The 27,318-nt window shown below is 48.6% G+C and overlaps 1 protein-coding gene across 3 annotated transcripts in view; it reads right to left on the bottom strand.

Annotated features, from left to right (window-relative positions):
• LOC147444145 (golgin) overlaps positions 1-27,318 on the bottom strand; it is a 74,085-nt gene that overhangs the window by 17,138 nt on the left and 29,629 nt on the right. For 2 of the 3 annotated variants that reach the window (XR_015190029.1, XM_086526860.1), the window contains exons 3-7: positions 8,335-8,391; positions 8,140-8,175; positions 2,292-2,393; positions 2,121-2,207; positions 1,473-2,012 (exon numbers count right to left, since the gene is read on the bottom strand). Coding sequence is in view for 2 of the 3 variants with exons in the window: in XM_086526860.1 (XP_086382986.1) it covers positions 1,473-2,012; positions 2,121-2,207; positions 2,292-2,393; positions 8,140-8,175; positions 8,335-8,391 (822 nt within the window). In the remaining variant the exon portion in view is untranslated. Of the gene's footprint in view, positions 1-1,472; positions 2,013-2,120; positions 2,208-2,291; positions 2,394-8,139; positions 8,176-8,334; positions 8,462-27,318 lie in introns of all 3 variants that reach the window. The other variant, XM_086526861.1, reaches the window with a different exon arrangement.

The following is a 27,318-nucleotide window of genomic DNA, read 5'->3' as shown; positions in this document are numbered from 1 at the left end:
CCCCCAAAGATGGCATGACTAGGCACAAGGGACTTTACCACGCTACTGGACAGCCACTCAAAGCCCCCAGACCCAAATCCTACGACATCAACATTCTTCACCTGAGATGGTAGAGAAGGCTATCCGCCACCTACAGCACGGCCGGTTCATGGATCGTACCGGTACACAGCTAGCACCATTTCCCATTTCATTGCACTGCTCTTCAGCAGAGCACTCACAGAGGGACCTCCAACAGAGTAGACTATGCAAATCATCGTGCACTTCCACAAGTCTGGGGATGCACTTGACCCCGGAAACTACGGGACTATCATGATTAGCCACTGGCCACACTCTAGCCAAGCTTTATGGAGAAGGTGCATCTGCAGAGAGTGAGGAAGTTAGAGCACAAGGATAGGCCGGCTTCAGATTCTATACAAGCAGGCAACGAGCGCCCTGCATCTGTGGAACTTCAAAGCCTATTGCTAGAACGATTGGTAAGAAGCAAGGGTGCCCCCTCTCCTCACCATGCTGTTTTGCCATGGCGAGCACAGCAAGAGATGGGCTTACTAGAGGATATGCTGCAATGCTAGACTGAAACTGCCACAAGGCACACTTCCAAGAACCCCCACAAAGGGGTAGCTTTGTGACACACTAGTCACTGCAGCCATGATGCACCTCGACCACACCCTCCTGGAGGACCTAGATTGAGAAACCAAAGTTTATGATGACACCATGCCTCATCCGCAGAAAACCCTCATTCCCTCATGATTTTGTCGGAGCAGAGCTGGCCATGTCACCTATGCTAGTGGCGGCCCTATTCCAGACCGTGTGCTTCATTTAGAGAGTGAGGGAGCTATCACAGGTTAGACTTTCATATAGCTCTCGAGGCATCCAGATAGCTGTACTTGGTAGCCCCAAGACAGCTATACTTGCTAGCCCCCACTGCTGCCCAGAGAAAGATACACATGCTATATCAGAGTAATTGCATGGAATAGGAAGCCCCATTCATACAAAAGCACTGGCTTCCTTGACAGTCTAGGCCTACTGCTCTCAAATTCTCTCAAGTGCACAGCTTACTATTGCAAAGACACACTATTGCAAAGATATTCATCTCACATAATTATAGGTTTTGGCCATTGATACCAAGACTCTTCAGAGTTAAGAAGGTAGGCATGACCATTTCCACAGCCTGTGGAACAATGTCAGGGTGGTTACAAGGTGAGACCCACTTAATCGATATCATTTCCCCAGTGGAGCTTTGTCTGTCCCTGACTGCTGGCTATGGTCTTCCACCTGTAACTATGGAGTAAACCCCAAGTTATGATAACAATTTGTGATACGAGGGTTGAAAAGAGCAACTCTAATCTATGTGACCAAAGAGAAAAAAGAATTTTCTGCTCATAACTCAACAAAAAACTTAAAGTCTAGCTCCCACAACAATCTAGAAAGGAGTGCTAAAAAATGTTGGAAGTAAGTAAGAGCGAGATAATTACCAAGAACTTATGGCATAGATAATGAGAAAGAAAGCCTGTTTGGTGAGGACTCAAGCAATATTGTGAGACTCCTTCCAGAAAAGGAACAAACAAGGCCATCATGTGATTTTTGGGTAATATCCTTGCCATGTTGATAGCACCGGGATGAATGCACAGTAAATGGATAAATGAGCACAAAAAGCGCAATAAAGCTGCCAGCATCAAGTCATCCTCGACCTCAAGTTTTCTCTCTACAGAGTTATTTATCAAACATCTGAAACAAGTGCTGAAGGCCACAAATACCTCAGCCATATGAGCTTCAGTGCAAGCAACAAAACCTTCCAAGCTAGAGGACTCTTCTGATTTAAACTTCCTGAGGATGTCATGAAGAATTTGGAGCAGAGGCATCCCAATTTTCAATCCAGAAATAGAGTATCCATATTTCGTAGCAAGACATGAGGAATGAACACCTCTCTTCATAGACTTGAATTCTCTCTCACCAAAAAAGCAGCCCTTTAAAGCATTCCATAAAAAACCCGTGAGGAACACACCTAGAGACACCTGTTGTAAAAGGAGCTGATTAAATAATAAAAACAGTGCAGATTGACGATATGATATAAACTTGAACCAATGCAAAAAAGCATTGGTCTAAATAATGCAGACACTCACTGAACCATGTAGATAGCTGAAAAGAGCCACAAAGGTTTTCCTCACTGAATGTCTTGTGAAACTGTTTTCGGAAGCCAAAAGAACAATCTGCAAAACAACTCAAAATATAAGAAGCTCACATAAAACTAAAGCTACATGGAAAGATGAGTCTGTTTGTAATTTAAATGGCACCAGGTTGCTGGCCAGCCCCTCGACATCCTTTTTGCAGAAACTTGCCACACCTTCTGAAACAGCACAATCCTGAATTTCCAGTTGAAGCTTCTTATCACTTTCCTGCCAGGAAAACGTGGCTATCAAACCTCAATACACTAGAGAACGCCAAACATACCACAGCCAGGCATGGCAGAAACAGAAGGACGACAACTTCCCCAAATGGTGGTTCAGAACTTGTGAATCAATGTTCAAAAGATCAATCATGATATATTAATATCATATGCTCATCATAATTGAACCACAAACAATGCCTAGTCACACATGACCGATCATGAATGGTCCAAGTCGAAAATGATGAACCATATCACAAATCAGAATATCCAAAAACCTGAAATTTGCTTTGTATACGAGTTTAGATGAGATAATATCAGAGTTCATCAAATTGTAGCATAGACACACACATAAGTGCCACTCTAGAAGGATTGGCATGTTAGCAGCCTACACGGCCTTGCAACTGCACTAATTAGTGATGACAACAGTTAACCTGTTGCTATCCCTATGCAGTAAGCTTGCATCCTATTTGCGTATGAACTCAATCATCCATAAATCTAGCTCTACATACAAATTGGGCTTTAGCATAGTAGGCACAAGGCAGGTTATAATCTTAATATGGTTGTTGTGTTTGAACATGCTAAGACAATAAGGGCACCTTAAAAAGTTTTTCCCTCTACATGTATCTCAACTACGCTACTTTATCTTTCATAATCAATCAGTTAGTTGATGCATCTTCATGATTATGTGTACTCGTAAATTTCTTGCTTTTTCTGTCGATGTGTGCTTGCAATTCTTGACACCCTGGCCCTAACCCCAATCCACTCATCTTTTTTCCTGGTAAGACCGGAAAATTCATTTAAACAAATGGTGTTAGTTTACTAAAGTGGATTGTGTGTACAAAAAAATAACACAGCTTCACAAGATGGAACAGCATTTCCCTAGCTTCAAGAAATTGTCGATGATGCACTCACCCTTATTTTACACCCCAGCCCTTGCTTCCAATGAGCTTCCGCTTCTACACAGTTGTATGCTTCAATATGGCGTTGAAGGAGACCATGGGAACAAATACCAACTTGTAAAAAGGCTACTTTACAAATAAAAATGACCCAATTTACAGCCAAGGTAAAAGCCATCACAGGTGGGGTGGTTAGCTCTATGTTGTATAACACTTGACGCATTGGCAGTTGATAAATATGCTGACAGTCAAGAGAAGTTTCCATCATCAAATCCGCATGGACCATTACTGTTGTTGACTGTAATAGGGGTTCATATCAAAGTAGCATCACTAGCTCTGACTTTACCGTATCCCCAAAATTTCTGTTACCAATATGAAAACCTTTCTTTTGCGAGAAAAAGATCATTCCAAGAAAACTGCCCAATGGGCTACAAACTGCCCCTGATAGAGAGGGCTACATCAAAATGTGGGCACTCTCCCAATGAAAAGTAGGATATGTACAATGACAGCTAAATCAAGATATGGGAGGAGAAAACAACCATACTGGTGGGCGGTAATGCCATCTAGGCGCCCCATGAACCATGATGAAGAAGGGTCTTGGTCGCCAAAGTCACAAGAAGGTCTCGGAGCTTCCCTGAAGCCTCTCAAACTCTCCCCTGAGTGTATGGATCAGCTTCACCCAGATGTCACATACAGTCTCCACCAATGGGACGGTCGAGCCTCAAAGATGCGGAAGCATCGGGCTCTCTAGATGAACCGAAGTGTCAGGCTGCACATGAGCTCCCAACAACTCTCTCTTGTCTCTGCTCCATGCCTGATGTACGAGCTCTGTAGTGGGCTGGAGTGTAGGCCGGCCATCCTTTATCACAATCATCCTGCTGACTGAAGCCATCTCAAAACGAGGTGCAGGGCCTATGAGGGTGGACCAAGCTACAGCACCCCAAGTGTACAAGCAAGCTGTCGAAATTGCAAGCATCAGCCGATGAATCCGAAGCCAAACCTATGCGTAATGGGACAGCCCCGCAGACAGTGGCACTGTGTCTCAAGTGGATGGTCACTGGCAGTACATATCGTAGAGTGACCACTGTGCACCAACCAACTCCCAACTATAGTAGCTTGATAGGCAACTAGCCACTAGAACATGGTGACTCTCAACGGTTCTCTGCTCTCCCACAAGCAACCCCAAGAACTTTGTCGTGAGACCCTCCTACCAATGGTTTGCTACAGTAGGACGAGCCTCTCTCCGTGCTGTCAGTATGTGACATCCCAGTCATGCTATGTACTGAAAAAAGGGGGTCCCTAGGGTAGTCAATAGGAGTAAAAGGATCCCGCCAAAGCCATTCCCCTGGTTCCCACTGCACTCACCAGAGGGTGGCTCTCCCAACCCCATAACCTCCAATGTCCTGACTCAAGAGTTGATGGGGCCGGGTCTATCACACAAGTCCTCCCACTGATGCTCACACCTTGGACCCGCTGAAAGCAACACCCGGCCACCTTTGGTACCTCGGTAATGACTATGTTGATGCATCCTTCTCTCTGAACCTCAAAGAACATGTAGAAACCTGTGTCTAAGCAAGCCCTAACTGCAATGAGGACCTCCAATCAAGTGAAAGCCCCCATCCAACAGGGAGCCGCCAGCTCAAGAGGGGTGTGCGACTGCTGGTATGGCCTCTTACCATATATTGGTACATGCTCTGCACACTCCTTATGTCTCACAGCTGAAGGCTTTGAATCTCCTCAAGAAGTGCTGTAAACTATAGCCAGTCCCCAAAGTGCAGGCAAGGCCCTCTGCAATGAAGTCAGCTACCAACCATGTGACCTGGTTGTGTGTTGACCAAGGGGTTCCATGTAAGTGGCTGCCTCAAACGCTCCTCAATGCATGTGGGCCAGTGCTGCTCAAGGCCACTCCGTGCTCCCAAGACCGAAGCATACTCAAGCAAAATGGTCCTCACATTTCCTGCTCAGGCCCACTCTGCGCATCTCTGTGAAAATTCAGTGAGAGGAAGGGCTCCATGGCCCGCCCATTTGTGGGACCCGTGCACGAATCCGGTGAAGCAACAGCTCCAACTTTGGAAGGAGACCTCTCACAATCAGCTTTCCCAAGGACTCTGCCGTGCTGGGTCAGTGACCCCCGACCCTCCCTGAGCAAGGTAACGTAATGACCTGCCAAGAAACTTTGGCTTGAGCAGATTGCATGTCTCACCCTGACCACAAAAAGCTTATGATCAACCTCTTCAACTAGTTGATGCTCAAACTTGATCACATACTCCGACATGTACGTCTCCATGTAGCTTGTAATTTCTTGGAAGATGTCGATGTTGAGGTGTGTGGTGGCCTCCAAGGAGCTTTTCCACCAAGTGGAGGAGGTGGATTTTCTCCAACTGTGCAATAAGCACATCACGGGGGTTGACATGGCTAGAGTTATATAGCGGATGCAATGTTAGAACTTAAAAAATTTACACGAGATGCAGAATTTCTAAGGACTAGTAACCCACCTAGGGCTAATCCAAAGCAGGCATTTTCTGCGACGTTGGAGTAAGAACGCTCTCGTGCAAAATGTGCCGGTATGCACTACATAGTCTGGACCAAGAACCTCTCAATACTTCAAGAAGAAGCTGGGAGTCAAACCATCCTCCCCAAGGCAGCTACCACAGGGGGTTTGTGCCCACACGTGCTCTCTGCATGCATCTCGGTGCTTTGACTGAGGCTCTGCTGAAAGCAACTCACAGTAAAATTCAGTAGCAACTACGCGCATATCATTGGGCTGTGGGGAAACAGAACCATCCGCTCTCCTCTACTCGCAAACACTGGTATGTGCATGACGAGAGCCCTCCATCTCAAAAAACTCACCAGAAATTTTGTCTCTCAACTGAGTCCACTGAGATGCTCGGTGGCAGAAGGCAAACTCATGGACGGAGGGACCACTCCTCAATGGTAATTAGCTCCCATCGCGCCTGCTACATTTGCTCCTCCATCCAGATTCCAAAGGCTACCTGGGTGACGCTCCGGCATCCACTATGAAGAAGCAATGCCCCGCCAGAGCCACTTCTCCTTCGCTTAAGCCGCGGGCTGCCTACTCCTTGAGGAAGAAACGACTAAGCTCAACAAGGCCAGTGGCAGCTCTAGTAGCACAATCGCCTAGTGTGTCCATACTAGCTGTTCAAAGCGCCACAATCTGCTCTCTCAACTCTATATCTATCAAAATGCTCTCTAGGATACGTAGCTTGAGACTACCACTCCGTTGTCTATCTGACAATGTAAGAATGACTATCGCATGATTTGAAAAAGTAGTCCCTGCAAAAATGCAAACTGAACCACCCATGTCACAGATGTGGTCACTAGCATAAAAATGCTCTATCCTGGATAGATTCACCCCTCCAATCTTGCCGTTGGACCGAGAGAAAGAGAGGCTGCCTGAAGGCCGTACAAGGTCTGCATGCTGCCATACATCCGAAATCTCAAAGTCATACATAGGCGCTTCCAAGCAACCAACTCAGCTCTCACGTACAGTAGCATGGTTGCCTCCTATCCGAAGGGTCCTCAAGCATGTTGATGTCCCACCCAATGCACCACTCCTTTGCATGAGGCAAAGACTCCACAATATGTGACCAAAACTCAACCCGTGCACTCACATGGTTGGGCCCATAAATCATAGTTACCAGGAATGGGAAACCGGAACAGGAACGGAAACGCGGAACAAAATGCCATTCCCTGTTACAAGTACTCACGTTTGAAACACGGAATGGGGATTCGGAACGGGAACTTGGAATGGGAACAGGGAACGGAGACCTGAAAACGGCCATTCCCTGTTACTATGCCATAAATGTTCAAGAAACCCACAAGGCTACCTTGACACTGTATAGTGACCCATAGGGCCTTGCCTAGCACAATAATACCTCTGCTCACAATGGCCTGCTTCCATGAGTCCGCAATAGTCATACATACACCTCCCTGAATGCCTGCAGGCCCAAAAGTAGCTGACCAGACCAAAAGGTTTCCATCTTGGGAGTCTCAAACTCAATCTTGTAGTGGCCAAGCCCGAGGAATTGCACATTGATGATCTTTCCCACCTCCCAAAGAAGTCGGTCTTAGAGGAGATCGCGCACCTGTGCCTTTGCTAAGTAGGGTGCCGATAATCTTGCAGATAGCAGAGGTTGCTTGGAGGCGCTCCACCTCCGATGCAAGGCTCGCTTGCTCCATTGGCAAGAGAGCATATCGGATGGTAAGCTCTGCGGTGTCGGGCGAGGGGTCTTCGTCTGAGCCCCTCTGAGGTGAAGCAAAGGCCTCCATCCGTATCTGCTACGTCCACACGAGAGAAGAAGTCGAAGACAAGGCCGAGAGCGGGGCAAGCTCCCCCAACAAAAGACCCCGACAAGGAGGTATGACCAAAGGGAGTGAGGTGAGGATAGTTGTAGGGGGCTGCAGGAGGACAGGATGACACAGGCAGGGGCAGGAGGAGGGGGTAATGGGAGGGGGGCAGCAGGAGAAGGGGGCAAAGAGGGGTGGAGGTGGAAGGAGGGGGCAGCGGGAAGGAGGCAGGGGATGCTGAGGGCTGCAAGGGGGCGGGGAGGGCACGGAAACCACTGCCTGCAAATGCCGCGAGAGCGCGAATGGGAAGGAAGCAATGGCGAAGGGGGGGACGCAGCAGTGCGCAGAGCCTGGGGGGCGCTTACATCAGAAGGCTTTACCAATAAGAACGCTTGAATAACTTAGTCCAATATAAAGTAGTGCAACAAAAAAATAATGATTGACCAAGCATTAGGCAAAGAGAGACAGACATATGTATTTGAAACCATTCATTGTAATTGCAAACTTCAAGGACTGAAGAATACAAACTTCAGGGAATTGGACCCTTACCAATAACACAGACCTTGAATTTAGACCTCTTTGTACCTGCAAAAAAACAATTGAGTCAATTAGAAAAGCTGTTTACACAATGGAAATTAATGCATTTTCAAAGTAATCATGCACAACAGATTCTATCCCCAATGATGAATGCTCAATCTACATCAATTGCATGGTCATAGCTATGAAAAAAAGCTTGCTTCTTACCCTGGAAAGTGCTGCATTTAAAGACCCATTTTTATCTTCCTGGCATTGACCATCTTCCTGCATCAGTAATCTGTTAGGTCACAGCTGCAATGACTAGAAAACACCTTGGTGCTATGGCCATAGAAACCTGATAAGAACCAAATTTTCAGCTACAAAAAGGCACTGCGTTGAGCATCAGTTGACAAGGACCAAAGACATGCGGCTGCCTGCGCTTCTTCCCTTTGCCATCACTGCCCCCTCACTTCCTCACTCCCTTGCTGGGGCCTCCTCCCTCCTTCACCCTCAGAGTGGCGCCCCCACCCCCCTGATAAATTTTATGCATCTCAAGTGAATGCCTAATGTGGTCCTAGTGGTTAATTGTCTAGCAGGTATTTATTTTACTCATTTGACAAGATTCTGGGTAGGGAAATTTGCTGAGGGGTAAATAAGGCCCCCAAAGTGCTGTATAAGAGGCACCTCTTGTTAGTCCCTCACCGGATCCATCTTGCACACATGACATGATACAAGCCAAACTCACACCTAAACACACGTAGTGAGCGGACATCACGCTCACCTCCCAGCCATAGAGCCAATACGGGCTCACCCCCGAGCCTGGGAAAAGTTCAGTGGGGTCTGGATGTGATTGCTAAATGGTTACAATGATCAGGATTTGTATTTCAGACCCTTGACAAAAATGTGATTGATCAGTGACTGATGTCTTTGTAGAAGCGTTGGATTGGTGGTGTCTCATGCATGAGTACATAGAGTCAGTGTCTACTGAAGAAATTTTATTTTATAACCTTTGGCTGTTTTTGTAGGCATAATTGAGGGCGATTACAATTCTTTCAAGAGGAAGGAATGTCACAAAGTGACGACGTGGCATGACCAACTGAAAGAGAAATGGCCGAATGGACAAGAGAAATAGAACCGACCAACTTAAAGAACTTTGGAACATCGGCCGTGGGGCCTAAAACCCTTAAAACCCAAAGATTGAGGTCTGATGCTGATTTTTGTAAAATGCGCTGACATGCTAACGTGGCCGATTGTACGGACTGCTGATGTGGCAAGACTATATGGATTTCCGGGTTTTACGCTGTTGTGCTCACGTAGCAGGATTGTACAAATTTTCGTAAATTACGTTGGCAGCTTTTACAGCTTTCAATGCTAGCTTTTGGGGTACTATGCTTTTGAACCTGATGCTTTTGGGGCTCTGCTTTTGGGCATCCCTTGTACTGTTTATAAGGACCCTTGGAGCCTCACTCTGCGGAGCATCTGGACGCAAAGTTTGAGAGCAGAGAACCCTCGGGAGTTGTACCTTGATGTGAGCAATAATAAAGAAATACCAAAAGGGGGGTCGGTCTCTGGGGCCAGTGCTTCTGGGAGCGGAACTCCGCCGCGCCGTGTTGACTCTCTCTCTCTCTCTCTCTCTCTCTCTCTCTCTCTCTCTCTCTCTCTCTCTCTCTCTCTCTCTCTCTCTCTCTCTCTCTCTCTCTCTCTCTCTCTCTCTCTCTCTCTCTCTCTCTCTCCAGAGGCACATTGATCGATCGAGCGACTGAGCTGGGGAGATCCAAACACCCACGATTGCGAAGGACTACACAGCATCGACGGAGGCTACATCAAAGGATTCGGATCACTTTGGCCCGACATGCACGACGCCCAGTGAGACTACTGTCCATGGAGGAGATTGATGAGATCCGCCAACGACTGATATTGAATTTCTTGTGACTTATGATTTAGCTATCCCAACTAGCTGCTTAGTTCACACCTAACAGTTTAGGATCCCACAGTACTTTTTATTTTATCATTTTGTCATTTCATTTTGTTACTCTGACTTTGTATCAGATTCACCACATTGTAACGCTTTGGTCTCATAGGTCATTTTGGCCTTTTGAAGATGTTAATATAACATTTCATTTCTCTCTCTCTCTCTCTCTCTCTCTCTCTCTCTCTCTCTCTCTCTCTCTCTCTCTATATATATATATATATATATATATATATATATATATATATATATATATATATATATATATTAAAGTTCAATATTTTTGAAGTTTCTGTTCGTGTGTTGCTATTGATTTCTCGCTTGGAGTTTCCAAGCTTGTAACATACAGGACTTCATGACCAAAAGGCCGGGTTCACACTCGCCGGACATACTGCAGGTGCCCATGCTGATGTCTGGAGACGTAACACCTCTGCGCTTGCCCCCCCCCCCCCCCCCCCAAACCAATTGTATAATAAGCTAATTCATTGTCAAGTTGGTTCAACAAACTAACTCTCTCTCTCTCTCTCCAGAGGCACATTGATCGATCGAGCGACTGAGCTGAGGAGATCCAAACACCCACGATTGCGAAGGACTACACAGCATCGACGGAGGCTACATCAAAGGATTCGGATCACTTTGGCCCGACATGCACGACGCCCAGTGAGACTACTGTCCATGGAGGAGATTGATGAGATCCGCCAACGACTGATACTGAATTTCTTGTGACTTATGATTTAGCTATCCCAACTAGCTGCTTAGTTTACACCTAACAGTTTAGGATCCCACAGTACTTTTTATTTTATCATTTTGTCATTTCATTTTGTTACTCTGACTTTGTATCAGATTCACCACATTGTAACGCTTTGGTCTCATAGGTCATTTTGGCCTTTTGAAGATGTTAATATAACATTTCATTTCTCTCTCTCTCTCTCTCTCTCTCTCTCTCTCTCTCTCTCTCTCTCTCTCTCTCTCTCTCTCTCTATATATATATATATATATATATATATATATATATATATATATATATATATATATATATATATATATATATATATATATATATATATATATATATATATTAAAGTTCAATATTTTTGAAGTTTCTGTTCGTGTGTTGCTATTGATTTCTCGCTTGGAGTTTCCAAGCTTGTAACATACAGGACTTCATGACCAAAAGGCCGGGTTCACACTCGCCGGACATACTGCAGGTGCCCATGCTGATGTCTGGAGACGTAACACCTCTGCGCTTGCCCCCCCCCCCCCCCCCCCCCCAACCAATTGTATAATAAGCTAATTCATTGTCAAGTTGGTTCAACAAACTAACTCTCTCTCTCTCTCTCCAGAGGCACATTGATCGATCGAGCGACTGAGCTGAGGAGATCCAAACACCCACGATTGCGAAGGACTACACAGCATCGACGGAGGCTACATCAAAGGATTCGGATCACTTTGGCCCGACATGCACGACGCCCAGTGAGACTACTGTCCATGGAGGAGATTGATGAGATCCGCCAACGACTGATACTGAATTTCTTGTGACTTATGATTTAGCTATCCCAACTAGCTGCTTAGTTCACACCTAACAGTTTAGGATCCCACAGTACTTTTTATTTTATCATTTTGTCATTTCATTTTGTTACTCTGACTTTGTATCAGATTCACCACATTGTAACGCTTTGGTCTCATAGGTCATTTTGGCCTTTTGAAGATGTTAATATAACATTTCATTTCTCTCTCTCTCTCTCTCTCTCTCTCTCTCTCTCTCTCTCTCTCTCTCTCTCTCTCTCTCTCTCTCTCTCTCTCTCTCTCTCTCTCTCTCTTTTTTTTTGTGGAAAAATCAGGGCTGTATATTACTGAGTACAATATAATCCCCAGCGGATGCCAAAATAGCCTATCACGTGAGGTGTACAAGCTGAATGTAAGGGTGAGAGCCACTATAGTGAGAAGTCGACTAGAACAATCTCATGGTGGTCTGTGTGATGAGTGGAGGAGAAACCACCGAGGGGGGGCATAATCCCATGTAATCTGGCCACCTGTAAGTGTGAAGAAGAGTGGAGATCGGGCCCAATGCCGAAGGAAGGCAAATCGACGAGCCTCGGCTGCTCGAGATGTACCTGAGGAAGAATCCCACTGCCAAATCAGGGTGTGAATGATGTCCACCCAAATGGCAGTGAGGGTATCCTGAAGGAGCTGTGGAGCCGCACTGAGAATGTGAAGACAACGAGCTCTCCAAACATTCCATAGTGTAATGCTAGTGATGACTGAAAAAACTTCATCACGTGTCTGAGGATCCCCCTGCCAAGCAATCTGTGGTAACATAGCCAAAGTCCCTCGCCGATAACCAGTCGAGGTAAGCATAAGAGCTGGATCTATGTCTAAGCCCTCGTAGAAAAGATGCGGTCCGGGCATCGGCATCAACCATGAGACAGATCCCCAAGTGAGAAATCCATGTTGAACACCAGCTCTGCTAAGTAAAAAGCAAACTGCTAGCCACACTACATGAGAAGATGAGCATGACCAAAGATAGTGTGTAGGTAGCTCATGTAGTCGCAAAGGACAGCGAGTACATAACGGATCATGACCCATAGTAGCTAGCCAAGTCCCAATTGGAAGTCCTGCATGTGCAATCATCCACATGAAAAAAGAAATACGACGAGCCGCATGTAAATCTCAGATGGCTGACCAAAACTGCTATAGATAGGCATGGGAGAGACCTCAATGTAACCAGAAACGCATACGAGTGGGCTGCTCTGGGTGCTGTCTCATCAATGCTAATCTTCCAATTCTGACAGTGTACTCAAAGAATGATACAGGTGCACCGGTGGGGTTAGAGTGAGGCCAATGCCACTCTCCTGGGTCCCAATAGAGCTGAGATAGGGCATGACCCTCCCACACCCAAAGCCTCCAAAGTGCGGCATCAGCGGAAGCGAAACGGGGGTCAACACAACGACGCTTCCCGCGGGAGCCAACTACTCGTATGGCCTCCCATCGAGCGCCGGGGTAGACAAGGTGCGGAGAGGTGGTATCATATGTCAATCTAGCATGAATCCCCTGAGAGTAGTTAGTATCAACTGTGAACAGCATGGTGTCTAAACGAACTAATAAGAGAGTGCTCTGAGCAAAGAGACCTTCCCAGCCACTATGTGGAGGCATCTGAACCGTGCCGCGCATGACTGCGTCCCACTGTGAAGGAACGGCGGAGTCAATCTCAAGCAGTCTGTCTGTCACCCCGCGACCAATGTCATAATGTTCTGCCACAAAATCTACATCCAGCATACGTGTCTCATGAAACAACCGCATAGAGGCAGCAGGGCCAGTGTCCCAAGCAGCCCAATCAATGTGAGTCCTCTCTCCGAGCTGACGGGGTGGATTAACCGAAGAATCAAGAACTGCATCATTCCAAATGAGAGGCTGGCGCTCAATCTCCTCACGACATGAGGGAGGTGAGCGTATGATAGCCCGTCGCATGGAAACCCAAATCTGAAGGAGCGATCGGATGAAGGGTGAGAGAGTGCTGGTGAACAAGGGGGCATCCGTAAAGAGAAAACGATACCCTGTATGCCAAGTATGACCATCTCTAGTGCCGAGGCGTGGAGTCGCTGTGCAAAGAGCGGCCTGAAGAAGCATCTTCCAAGGTTCTTGGCCGGGAAAAAGACCCCGAACAATAAGCTTGGTAAGAAGGGCGCGGCTCTGTAATTATGGATCAATAATGCCAAGGCCTCCCTCTGACCTAGGACGAATAATGGTGGACCAGCGAACTCGAGCACAAGTATCAATAGTCCCATCTGTGCCACTCCATAAAAAGTTCCGCACTAGTCAGCGGAGCTGAGCTATCACACCAGAATGCATCATCCAACAAGAGGCCGTATACCATACTGTAGCCAGAATGACCTGGTTGGCGACCAATGCACGGCCAGCCAACGACAGATGACGTGAAGACCAATGACACAGCTTCCTGCGAATAGACTGTAGTACAGGTGCAAACTGCTGCTGTGAGGAAACGTCAAATCCAACCTGAAAGCCCAGATATCTGCATGTCTAACCCGACTGCAGCCATGTGAAACCATCAGCTACCCCCCAAGTAGGTATGTCATCACTACCAACCAGTAACCCATAGGATTTATGCCAGTTAATGCGTGCACCACTGGCAATGCAGAAAACCTCCAGGGCCTCCCGCATGGCATCAAGAGCTGCTAGCAAATAGCGCAACATCAACATAGTGTCATCAGCAACCTCCTTATCGATAAGGTCCGAAGCTGAAGGTATTGGCATGGTCAAGCCACGAAATGCATGACTCTGAGCACGAAGAAAGTTGGACATAGTCTCTCCTACAAATAGATACAGATATGCTGCTAAAGGACATCCCTGACAGACAGATCGAGAAAGCTCAAAACTGCGACTGACACGACCACCAATAGTAATAGCACTGTTGGCAGTTCTGAAGAAAGCGGAAATGCCGGAGATCCATCTTGCAGGGAAACCCATCCTGGCTAATGATCCTTCGAGAAAGTCCCACTCAACACGATCGTATGCTTTCTCGAAGTCAAGGATGAAAAAAGCGAGAGGTTCAGAAGATGATCTGGCCCACTCTACTGCCTCATAAAAAGTGAAGATATTATCCAATATGCATCGATCCATGACAAAGCCTGTCTGAGAAGTATGAATAATATCTGGTAAGAACGGTCGCAAGCGATGACTGATCAGTAACGCTAATATCTTATAGACCGAAGGGAGTAGGGTAATAGGTCTCCACTGGCGGAGCTGAGTGGTGTCACCCCCTTTCGGAATAAGAGATATGAGACCTCAACAAAGATCCGGATGCATATATCCTGATGCAAAGATTTCCTGACAACCACGAAGCAGTGGTATATGCAATACATCCCAATAAGTCAAAAAGAAAGCTCTAGTGAGGCCATCCTCTCCTGGACAGGAGGATGGATCTAGACTCTCGATAGCAACATGAAGCTCTGCAAGTGTGAAGGGTGCCAACAAGATCTCTGCCATAGTGTCTCTCTCTCTCTCTCTCTCTCTCTCTCTCTCTCTCTCTCTCTCTCTCTCTCTCTCTCTCTCTCTCTCTCTCTCTCTCTCTCTCTCTCTCTCTCTCTCGTCCGTACTCTATCGCTGCCCCTCCCTTGCCATACCTCCACGAGTTCCCCCACTCACCCAGCTACCACACCCGCTGCTACTGTGGATGCACACGTGCGCTTAGTGGCTCTTTTTCGGACGGCGATCAAGCATGAGGAAGCTGAACGATAAAGCCGACCCCCTAGAGGATGCTATTCAAAAGTGCAAAGAGGAAATGACGGAGACCATTATCAAGATGAACCGCAATCTCTTGGGCACAATAAACATGCTCGAAGGACGCGTGCTGATCCAAGAGAGCAAGATAAATACGCTGGAAAACCGAGTGACGACTCAAGATGAAGAGATTGCGTAACTCAAGAAAGATCTCGCTGAAGCACGATCAAGAAACACACTGGAAGAGGGCGAACTGCAACCCTCAGTAATCAAAGAAATCAACACGATCAAGGAGCAAGTACGGGCCATCAAAGAGGGAGAAGAGCAACACAAAGAAATGACGACTTCTTGGGAGGATGTTCTTATCAAAACTCAACAGAAGGCGGATGAAGCCGAGAAATGGATCAAGGTGGCCAAGAAAGGAAAAGGCAAGGAGATGACGTCCACACCCACTATCATTAATCAGACACTAGAGGAGGAGCAAAGAAGATGGGTGCGCGCTTTACATGTGAGAATTTGCGGTCTTAAAGACAAAGGCAATGTGGACGAAGAGGTAAAAGAACTCATAGCCTTGATGGGGGTTCATGAGCCGACGCACACAAGAGCATGCAGAGTGGGCAACATAAAGAAAAATGGAAGCAGTGGGGAAACCTCAAAAGAAAGAGCACTCATCCTCCGTTTTCCCTCCATGGAAGCGAAGAAGTCCTTCTTGAAGAAAAGACCAACTCTTAAAGAGACTGGCATCTCTCTCGGGGATGATCTCACCCTCTCGCAGATCGCTCATATGCAGGAAGAAATGCTAGAGCGGCAAGGGGAAAAGGCAAGATTGCCTTTTACCAAGATGGAAGAGTGGTAATACTAGGCGACACTCCACATGACGGTGCGAGACTTATGGGACCACACTCAAAGTGGCTGCCTGGAACTGTAATGGATCTATGCGTCTTGATGTGGGTGCTTTTGAGGATAGCTTTACTGGAAGAGACATCATCTTTTACTCTGAGACACACCAGGCCCCTGGGCAATCCATGCCTCACATCAGTGGATACAGGTGGGAGACAGCTTACAGACAGGAGACACGCTCAGAGCACAGAGGACAGGGATCGGGGGGAGTGGCAGTGTTATTTAGAGAGGATCTGCAACCATTGATACATATAGCCCGCAGGGATGAGCAGGCTAGGTACATGTGGGTGAGATTGAAAGCAGAGACAGGCAGATATCTCTACCTTGCTATTTGCTACTTTCCCCCGAGTACATCAGTTTATGCATCACCCAGAGGACAGTCCCCTTTCTCTATTTTGGATGATGACATATCGGAGTTCTCTAGAGATGGTGACATTATCATCCTAGGGGACTTCAATGCTAGGACTGCCCATCACCAAGCAATGTTTTATGATACTTCAGAGGAGATGCTAAGATAGCTAGATGTTGTAGAGACGGGCCTGTCCACACAGTCACACGATGTGGAATATACTGAGTATGGGCGACACCTGATAGACATGGGCACCGCACATGGATTGGCCATCTTGAATGGCCTTCAAAGATTTCCTGCTGCGGGAGGTTTTACATGCTTCCCACACAGACATGGAGCCAGCACAGTGGACTATATCATGGCACAGCCGAATCTCATCTCTAATATCCAAGATCTCACAGTTGAGCCAAGACCGGTCGGGGTGGCAGTGGATCATGCTCTGGTGTCGATGACCATCTCCTTCCTGTTCAGTGTAGCACACAGGCCACGAGTAGCAGCCCCTAATCGCTATACCTTCACACGGGAGACGGATTCTGTATACATAGACGGGATCTACAGACGCCTATGCACTGAGGACCCGGGGCGACCTCTGGAGCAGCTAACTACTATACTGACACAGACATTACATGATGCAGCAGCAGAGGCATACCCACACACCCAGCCTAAGCAGAGACGCCGATCAAGGAGCATGCCTCAGAACAGCTCGTACGATGAGGAGTGCCACCAGACTAGAGCCAGACTTCAGAGGGAGGTGCTTTTGGGGGACGTCACTCACAGACAGTCACAAATTGACTTCCGACGCATGGTGCGGCGGAAGAAGAGGGCTTTTTTGGCTCGACTCGAGCAGGATCTATACCAGCTATTCTTGAGTCAAGACTCACGTGAGGCGTGGCGGCTCTTTCATGAGCAGTCCCCCCCCCCTGCTATTTCCTCCACGGAGACCTGTGGTCAGTACGCATCATCTTTGTACACAGTACACGGACAACCGCCCCTTCCCAACCCCCCCGATCCATGCCCACACACATGTGCTTTTTTCACCGCTGAGATGGTGAAGAAAGCTATTGACAGGATGAGGACTCGGAGAGCATATGATCATGATGGCTTAGTCGCTGAGCATTTCATGCATGCCAAAGACCTACTAGCAGAGCTTATAGCAGTTATGTTTAACCGTGCCATGTGTGAGGGCCTACCGGACACTTGGAGCCTATCTACGATCATACCTATCTTCAAGTCAGGAGACCCCATGGAGCCTGGGAACTATCGCACTATCATGATTGGACACACACTGGCACGGTTGTATGCATCCATTCTTGAGCAACAGCTGAGTAGATGGGCAGAGAGGGAAGGAAGGCATGCAGTTGGGCAGGCAGGGTTCAGGAGAGGCTTCTCTACTCTTGACCATATCTTGACACTCAAGGCCATCATCGAGGAGGGCAGATCTCATGGGAGACGGATCTATTGTAGCTTTGTGGACTTTTGCAAAGCTTTTGACACAATACCCAGAGCCAGATTGATGTGCAGATTACAGGAAATGGGAGTACCCACAGAGCTCATTTGTGGGATCATGGCATTGTACAGATCAGTAGTAGGGCATGTACGCACCCCTGAAGGACTTTCTACACCGGTTCACTCCACTATTGGGGTGAAGCAGGGCTGCCCGCTCCCTCCTACTCTTTTCGGTATGTATGTGGATGAGGTTTCTGACTACATTGAGAGCGATGGTGATAGAGGTGCACAGTTGGCAGGGACATGGATTCCACTTTTGTTATATGCTGATGATATAGTGTTGATCTCCGAATCTCCAAAGGGAATGCAACGTCAATTGGATGCTTTGCATAGGTTTGCCCATGAAAGTGGTTTGGCTGTCAACCTTGGTAAAACCAAGGTTATGGTGTTTAATACCACCCCACAGTGGATTAGGAGGTCAGCACCTACATTCACATACGGCCAGGAGACTGTGGAGTACAGAGAGGCTTACACTTACCTTGGAGTGCTTTTTAGCGGACCTGCATTCTCACTCAGAAGAGCAGCAGAGACCAGACTGACTAGAGCCCACACAGCATTGGGTAGATTAGAGAAGATGTGTTCGCAGGTTCAGTTTCAGGAGCCCCGGACGAAGCTCTGGCTCTTTGACACTTTGGTGGCTTCAGCATTGCTCTATGGAGCTGAGATATGGGGACCTTCATTGGATCACCACGGGAGGCCGGGGCGCACAGATGATTGGGGGAACATGGAGAAACCTCTCGTCTCTATGATCTCACGGCTCATTAGAGCCAAGGCATCAGTACCACGGGCCATTATCCGAGCAGAACTAGCGGCCCCCCCACTAGTGGTGGAGACGCTCACCAGATCAGTCTCCTTCATAAACCACACATGGGAACTTCCTAGAGACAGATATGCTCGCATAGCACTTGAGTCCTCTCGACAGTTAGCCATGCAAGGAGATACAACATGCTGGTATGGGGAGATGGCATCATGGTTTCAGGCGCATGGGTTCAGCATAGAGAGGCTGCCACCATTCCAGTACTCATTGGCTGCACCATCTCTCACTCTTACACAGTCAGAGATCACCAAGCTCATCCGCCAAGACCTGACCCAGCTAGACACCAAGAGGACATGGATACAGCCAGCACAGGAATTGGGCACAAAGATGGCTTTCTACAGAGATCACCTTCTCCAGCTTACGGAGGATGGTTTTGTGACGAGACCCAGATACATGGACACCCACTTGTCCCATGGGATACGATGTGCTATTGGCCAGTTACGCACATCTTCTCACCAGTTGCGGATTGAGACTGGGAGATACAGCGGAGTACCAGCAGAGGCCAGGACATGCCCCTTGTGCGACATGGAGCCTGAGACAAACTGCATTATACATGCCGCTGCCCCGTCTACTACGTGATACGAGGTCGCTTCCATTGCTTGTTCAGAGAGGGTTTTGGACCACTCTCAAGAGTCATGGGATACGAGGATCAGAGATGCCTGGGTCTGTTCTTGCTCGAGCTACGCAGACATAGAGATAGCCTGATGAGTGGCAAGGCTAGCCAATCTCAAAGACGGATCACAGACTTCTTCAAAGCAGACATGGGACAGCCGCAAGAGCCACTCCCACAGCAGAGATCCCCCTCGTCTCACACCAGAGGCACACTGATCGACCGAGCGACTGAACTGGGGAAATCCACGCGCCCACGACTGCGGACATCGACGGAGGCTACGTCAGAAGATTCGGAGCACTCTGGCCAAGCATGCACGACGCCCGGTCAGACTACTAACCATGGAGGAGATTGATGAGATCCGCCAACGACCGATGCTAGATCTCCTGTGATTCAGCTATCCCAGCAAGCCGCCCCTTTTTTGCTTTAGTTCACATCAACCAGTCTAGGATCCCATAGTGTATATCTTTGTTTTGTACTGTTGTTAGTTTGTTACTCTGACTTTGTATCAGATCCACCACCTTGTAACTTTCTGGTCTCATCGGTCACTATGGCCTTTTGAAGACGTTAATATAACATTTCATTTCATTTCTCTCTCTCTCTCTCTCTCTCTCTCTCTCTCTCTCTCTCTCTCTCTCTCTCTCTCTCTCTCTCTCTCTCTCTATATATATATATATATATATATATATATAAAATTAATAAAAGAGGGGCCCTTTGCATTACGTAACAATCAACCATCAGTCCATATACAAGAAATATGGGGGAAACCCCTGACGCTTGTATAATGAAATCATGGGGAAAAATCCCATAATAAACCACACGAAACAACTGGGTGATAAAAATACTTTAATCAGGTGGTGAAGTGTAGTTGTATGGATAGTGATCAAGTCTACACAACTCTGCCCATAGTTCTGTCCACCTCGGGCGATGTAGCGAGAACCATTTAGTCCAATGCTGGTTATCTGACTGACATAAAGCATCCGCTGTAAAAACCTCTTGTAGCAGCTCACAAAAGTCAAGGGACTATGAACCCCTAGACCGTGCCTCCAAATTCATCTGCATCCATTCTAACATTTCCTGATGATGAACTCCAAAAAATGATGTGGATCTAAAGCACAACCAAACTGTAAGAGAGGGAGGGGGGACCCACTCATTGTCCACCTCAAAAGCCAAGGAAAGGTACCAAGATGCACATCTCTCTCACCAAATCAACTTCCCTAAGGCCCCTCTGAACTGACTCTCAGAAAAATACGCAAACTGTCTGATATCCATAAAGTAATTGACCTCAACCATTGCCTGCTTCTGTAAGATATCATAGACAGCCTCTCTCGTCAAAAACGAGTCATCATGTGAAACCTATACCCTAAATCTGATAATGGAAGCTTTCTCTGGGCCGAGGAAAATGTGACCTGTTCCTGATAACAATAAGAAAATGCGTCTTGCACTGACATGTGTTGATGTGGAAATGTTGTAGAGAAGGCTGGTTTTGCGCAAGCTTTTAGCAGATGCTTCTGGCGACCAGTGCTTTTGGATGAGAGCTTTTTAAGGCTTTGCTTTTGGGCACCCCTTCTACTATTTACAAGGATCTTATGGGCCACTCTTTCAAAGAGCATCTAGACGCAAAGTCTTAGAGAGCTGGATCCTCAGGGAGTTGTACCTTTATGATTGGCAAACAATAAAATAATACTGGAAGGGGTGCAAGTCTTCGGGGCCAGTGCATTTGGTGATGGAACTCTGTCGTTTCGTGCCGACTCTCTTCTTCTTCTCTTCTTCTTACCCCTCTCTCTCTCTCTCTCTCTCTCTCTCTCTCTCTCTCTCTCTCTCTCGGAAAAAGTCAGGGCTGTATATTACTGAGTACAATATAATCCCCAACGGATGCCAAAATAGCCTATCACGTGGGGTGTACAAGATGAATGTAAGGAGGAGAGCCACTATAGTGACAACTCGACTAGAACTATCTCATGGTGGTCGGTGTGATGAGTGGAGGAGAAACCACCGAGGAGGGGCATAATGCCACGTAATCTGGCCACCTGTAAGTGTGAAGAAGAGTGGGGATCGAGCCCAACACCGAAGGAAGGCAAATCGACGTGCCTCGGCTGCTCAAGATCTACCTGAGGATGAATCCCACTGCCAAATCAGGGTATGAATGATGTCCAGCCAAATGGCAGTGAGGGTATCCTGAAGGAGCTGTGGAGCCGCACATAGAATGTGGAGACAACGAGCTCTCCAAACATTCCATAGTGTAATACTAGTGATGACTGAAAAAACTTCATCACGTGTCTCAGAATCCCCCTGCCAAGCAATCTGTGGTAGCATAGCCAAAGTACCTCTGTGTGTGTGTGTGTGTGTGTGTGTGTGTGTGTGTGTGTGTGTGTGTAAGGTCTCTTGGAATAGTTTCCTACGACGTTAAAATCTTCTTCTTCTTCTTCTTCTTCTCTCTCTCTCTCTCTCTCTCTCTCTCTCTCTCTCTCTCTCTCTCTCTCTCTCTCTCTCTCTCTCTCTATCTATCTATCTCCATTGCCCCCCCTATAACCGGCCTATACAACGTAGAGGGCGGTACTATTTCAATTACCTGTTAACTTTACACAGAGCACTGAGAAGGGAAGAGAACACAGTTGCGTCCAGCGACTAGAATGTCACTGCGCACACGAGACCGACACCCTGTAGGCCCCAAAGACTGGCGCCCCTTTCGGTATTTCTTTATTCAAATTAAAGTAGACGATCCGACCCCTATACAACGTAGAGGGCGGTACTATTTCAATTACCTGTTAACTTTACACAGAGAACTGAGAAGGGAAGAGAACACAGTTGCGTCCAGCGACTAGAATGTCACTGCGCACACGAGACCGACACCCTGTAGGCCCCAAAGACTGGCGCCCCTTTCGGTATTTCTTTATTCAAATTAAAGTAGACGATCCGACCACTTCGCACAAGCTTTCACAAAGCTGTCCAAACCTGGCGAGGGCTGAAAACGCAGGTTTTCGACCTAATTTTGGCAGCATAACGGCGCAAAAACCCCTGTAGGTCAAAAACACCTGTCTAGGACGGATTCCCTCGCTATCTGGAAGCTTTCTGGTGAGCTGTCACAGAATTTCAGCGGGCTGTAATTCCCTGTTTTTCACTGCCAGGTGCCCAAAAGCCTGTACACGCATCCCAAGGCTCTCACGAGGCTCCCCCGGTGTTCCCTTGAAGTTTAGGTGCGAAACCCTAAACCTGCAGAAAAACACAGCAAGCTGTAATTCGCTGTTTCGGATCGTTTTTAGCGGAGCGAACACGCCTACGCGTGTCCCAAGGGCTCCCGCACGCAATGGGACAGTTCCCCTGTGAATTGGACGAGTTTTCACGCGAGAAAACTCTCCAAACTCGCAATCTTTCGTGATGGAACTGTGCGTACCTGTGGGGGATTAGCAATTAGCTAATCCGGTTCCTGTTCAGAAGGCTCTTGCCTTGGCAAGCGCGCATAAACCCCCAGAATTGTACATAGGTCAAATGAGAAGCCCACTAGTGGGGCATAACATACTGTACGTAGGGGAGAAAGAGAGCAGTATGTAGCGTGCGGGACATCACTCCCGTCACCATACTGTGCATAGAGGGCAAGGTAAGCATTCCGTAGCTTCTGTACCTGCTACAATCCACCTTAGGCTGAAAATGGCGCCCCCTTTGTTGATATGCAGCTCGTTTTTGCCTCCCAGAGTGGCAGAATCGCTCACAGGCTGACACGTCGCCCAGTTTCCGAGTTTGGGCTTTCCCTGCTAAAAATATCTCAACTGGTGTGTCAGTTGACTTGGCAGCAGAGCAATAGAATGTTCCCCTTGTCATTCCAGAGCTAATGACGCGAACACATTTTCCGGTCAAAAATAGCAGTTCCCTAAATTTTAGGAGATGCTTCCATGGCGTCCCTATCGGTCTCCTGACCATCATTGAAGACTACCATTTGACCAACATCTACAATGTGGGTTAATTTACTGGCCCCTTTCAACTTATAAAGTTGCAGTGACTTGACGAGTGGCCCAAATTCCAGTTTGGCACACACGAGCTTCCATACTCATCAGAATTCAGTGCTAACTGGCCCGGGCAGTCCCTATCTGACCGACCTAGATCCCCGATGTGAGAAACCCATTTGGCTGGAGCCGTTTCACACTGGCCATGCAATGTCCACTTGCACCTTTTCAAGGGTTCCGAGGAAAACAAGTAAAAATAAAAATAAATAAAAATATCTAGTACTTATTTACGGAAGGCAACAGGAAAAATACACCTCCTGGTGACACACCCCCCCATATCCCCTTTCCCTCGTTTGCCCCCCCCCCCCCCCCTCCGCCTTATCCCATTCCCATCTCATCTCTCCTACTGCGTCCTCTCCTCGTCGGGAGTCGTCAACGGCTCCTCGTATTTGTCGTCGAATTTCGCCCCAGCAGGAACATTTTCCGTCCTCATTTGCAGTATAGACACGGATAGAAGCTCGAGGTCCACCTCACAAGGACTCAGATGAAGCCCCCTCGTCCGACCCCGCCGAGCCCACCATTCAATACAAGCAAAGCAAGCGAGCCTTCAACAGAGGTGGAGCGCCTACAAGCCACCTCTGTTATCTGCAAGATCATTGGCAGTCGACCAAGCAGAGGCGAGGTGTGCGACCTCCTACAGACCCGTCTCCTAGCAGAGGTGGGAAAGATCATCGACATAGAGCTTCTCGGGTGAGGGTACTACTGGATTGAGTTTGAGACTCCCAAGATGGCTGCAGGGTCATTTCGATGAGCCATCACCAGTTGCTGCCAAGGCTACAGGTATTCCCACAATACAAGTTTGGTTCAAGACACTCATATCCTCTTGAAGGTAGTCCTTCTACCTAGGGTAAGTGGTGGGTGACTACGCCAGAGGGTGGAATATTCTAGAGTCCCAAACCAGTGCTTCATTTGCAGACAGATGGGCCACTTAGAGAAGGTTTGTCCTCCCCCCTCCCCCCCCCCCCCCCCCCCCCCCTCTCTTCCGCCTATTGACTCCTTTGCCCCGTTTCCACCTCCCACTGCCCCCCTTTCTCCCGCTGGGCCCTCAGCTTCATCACCCGACCCATCACACTACTTCTCCGACACATGGGACTTTAACTCTCATCCGCAACTCGACGCTCTCTTGGTAGTGCTTTCGCTAGGAGCCATCTGGCTCGGGAGGGACAACCCTACTTGAGGACGCCACTTCTGGTACCGGTCTCTCCTTTTGCGTCAGTCCCCCGTGGGCTGCCCAACTTTGACATTGGCCGACGATGGGATTTCTTTAACTACATCTTCACCCAATTTCTCGGTGACCCATCTTCCAACCTTGAGGCACCTTGTTTTTGAGTTCACGTTCTCTTTCTAGCCGCCAGAGCTCTTGCTTCTTCTACTACTTCTACGGTTTAAGCCCCTCGACCGAATCTGCACGTTGGCTCAGTTCTTCAATGGCTTGACATGTCAACAATTTGTGGCATCCCTTCTTGTTGAAAGAAGAGTAATGTCCGCGATTACAGTATATCTGCAAAACAACTCAGTTAGCTCGAAAATTTCCAAGGTTCATTCCAAGGGACTTTCAATTTTCTCTTTCTAGATTGGAGCTCTTGATATTCTGGCGTAGCAAATTTAGCCATCACACCCAAACCACGCTTATCTATAACGGGTGTCTCTATGCATAAAATTACATACCCAGGCAATCAGGAATATTCAGTGGTTGGCACATCACAATGCAGCACAAATGCTCACATATGCATGTTACAAGTAATCCCGCAATGGAAAAGATAAGTCCATAGTGTACTTCACAATCTGTTCTACTAAAGTAATATCTGGAAAAGTGGGAATTGATAGATAAGCGTCCCAAAATCGTTGGTTGTAAATTAGAAGGAGGAAGCCAATGCGCTCGTTGTTGCTGTTCGACACCCCCCCCCTTGCTGCGCCATCGCCCCCCGCTGCCCCCCCCCCCGCCGTCCCTGCTCGCCCGCTTGCTGCCCCCCCCCCCGTCCCTGCTCCCCCCCCCCCCCCCCCCCCCCGCTGTCCCTGCTCGCGCTACCCGACCACTGCCCCTGCTCGCTCGCTCGCTCGCCCGCCCGCTGCCTGCAGCTCCCCGTTCGCGCTGCCTGCAGCTCCCGCCTATACACCCCCCCCCCCCCCCGCTCTCCTTGTTCCCCCGAAGTTTTCTGCACTGTGGATTGAGCCGCATTGACCTCTTTGGGCAGTGCTAGGCGCACCTATTTGCAGTTTCTCCCTGCCGTCAGTTCTTCCGCCACAACAGTAGACACAGATGGAGGCTCCAGCTCCGCCACAGAGGGACTCGTCCGAAGCCCCCTCGCCCGACCTCGCTGAGCCCACCATTCGACTTGCTCTTTCGCCGACACAGCAAGCGAGCCTAGCCGCAGAGGTAGAGCGATTGCAGGCAACTTCTGTCATCTGCAAGATTCTGGGCACTCGACCTAGCAGAGGAGAGCTGCGTGACCTTCTCCACGCCCGCCTTCTCGCAGAGGTGGGCAAGATCTTGGACGTATAGATACTCGGACGCGGTTACCACAAGATCGAGTTTGAGACCTCCGAGATGGCGTCCAAGGTCATCGCCATGAGTCCACTGACCATCCGAGCAGCACGTGCCCACTTTCGACAGTGGAGACATGGTTTCAACCTTGCTTCGGATGTTCTAGTAGAGGAGGAAGACATCCCCATCTCTGTCTACTTTCCGGGTTTGCGGAGGGAGTACTTACCACCTCTGTCCAGGATAGGCTCAGCCATTGGGACTGTCCTAGAGACACCTCGCACGGCAGCCTCAGTAGCTGCCAAGGCGGCTGACATTCCCTCAGTTCGCGTTTTGGTCAGAGACACTCACACGCTCCCGAAGGTTATCCTTCTGCCTCGGGTGGTTCAGACAGAGTGTGGAGTATTCGGGCCTCCCGAACCAGTGCTTCATTTGTCGACAGATGGGCCATCTAGCGAAGGCCTGTCCACGGAGGAGGCCTCGACCTACACCACATCCTCAGCCCCAGCCTGCAAGGGCTGGCCAGCAGACAGCCAGAGACAGCGCACACAGGCAAAGCCACCCTCTGAGCCTGGGGCTCCAGTGGAGGAGGGCTGGCAACAGGTCCGTGGTAGAGTCGACAGGGGCCACAGCGTCAGACTGGCACTCAAAGTGGTTCTCAGGCACCTACTCAGCAGCAGTGGGTTCCCACGGGGAACCGTTTTGGTCCTCTAGAGCAAGATGAGGTCCCTGCCCCAGCCCCTTTTCCAGCTTCACCCTCGACAACCCCTCCCCCCCCCCAGAGTTCCCTCCATCTTCCTCATCCTCCCCCCCGCCTCCTGCTCCCGCCGCCTCTTCCCCACGCCCTTCTAACTCTGTCGCTCCTTCCCGCCCCTCTTCTCCACCGCTCCCCCCATCTCCCTCTCCCCCCCCCCTCCTGCTACAGTTCCACATTCGACCCAGGGGGCAGGGCCTTCTCCTGCGGCTAGGAGATCTCTTGGCAACACCTTTGCCACAAGTCGCTTAGTGAGAGAGGGACAGCCTTTCCTACGGCCCCCTCTGCAGGTACAGACATCTTCCCTTGCAGCTATCCCTCGTGGTCTAACGAGCATTGACATCCGGCGCCGATGGGACTTCTTCGACTACGGCTTTACTCGTTTTCTCGGCGACCCCTCAGCAGACCATGAGGCAGCCTGCTTCAAGATCCATGTTCTGTTCCTTGCAACTAGGGGGACAGAGGCCTTGGACTCAGCAGTTGGCTTCTCCTTCCCCCTTTGCGGCAGAGACCAGACAGAGTGGACTCTCGACTGGGATGGTTGCACACACAGGTACTAGAGTTCTCTCACCACATGGGAGAACTA

This window comes from Adiantum capillus-veneris, chromosome 13 (assembly GCF_014529385.1).
Source record: "Adiantum capillus-veneris isolate H3 chromosome 13, ASM1452938v2, whole genome shotgun sequence".
NCBI classification, from domain to species: domain Eukaryota; kingdom Viridiplantae; phylum Streptophyta; class Polypodiopsida; order Polypodiales; family Pteridaceae; genus Adiantum; species Adiantum capillus-veneris.
This window is presented reverse-complemented; position numbering and strand designations above follow the sequence as displayed.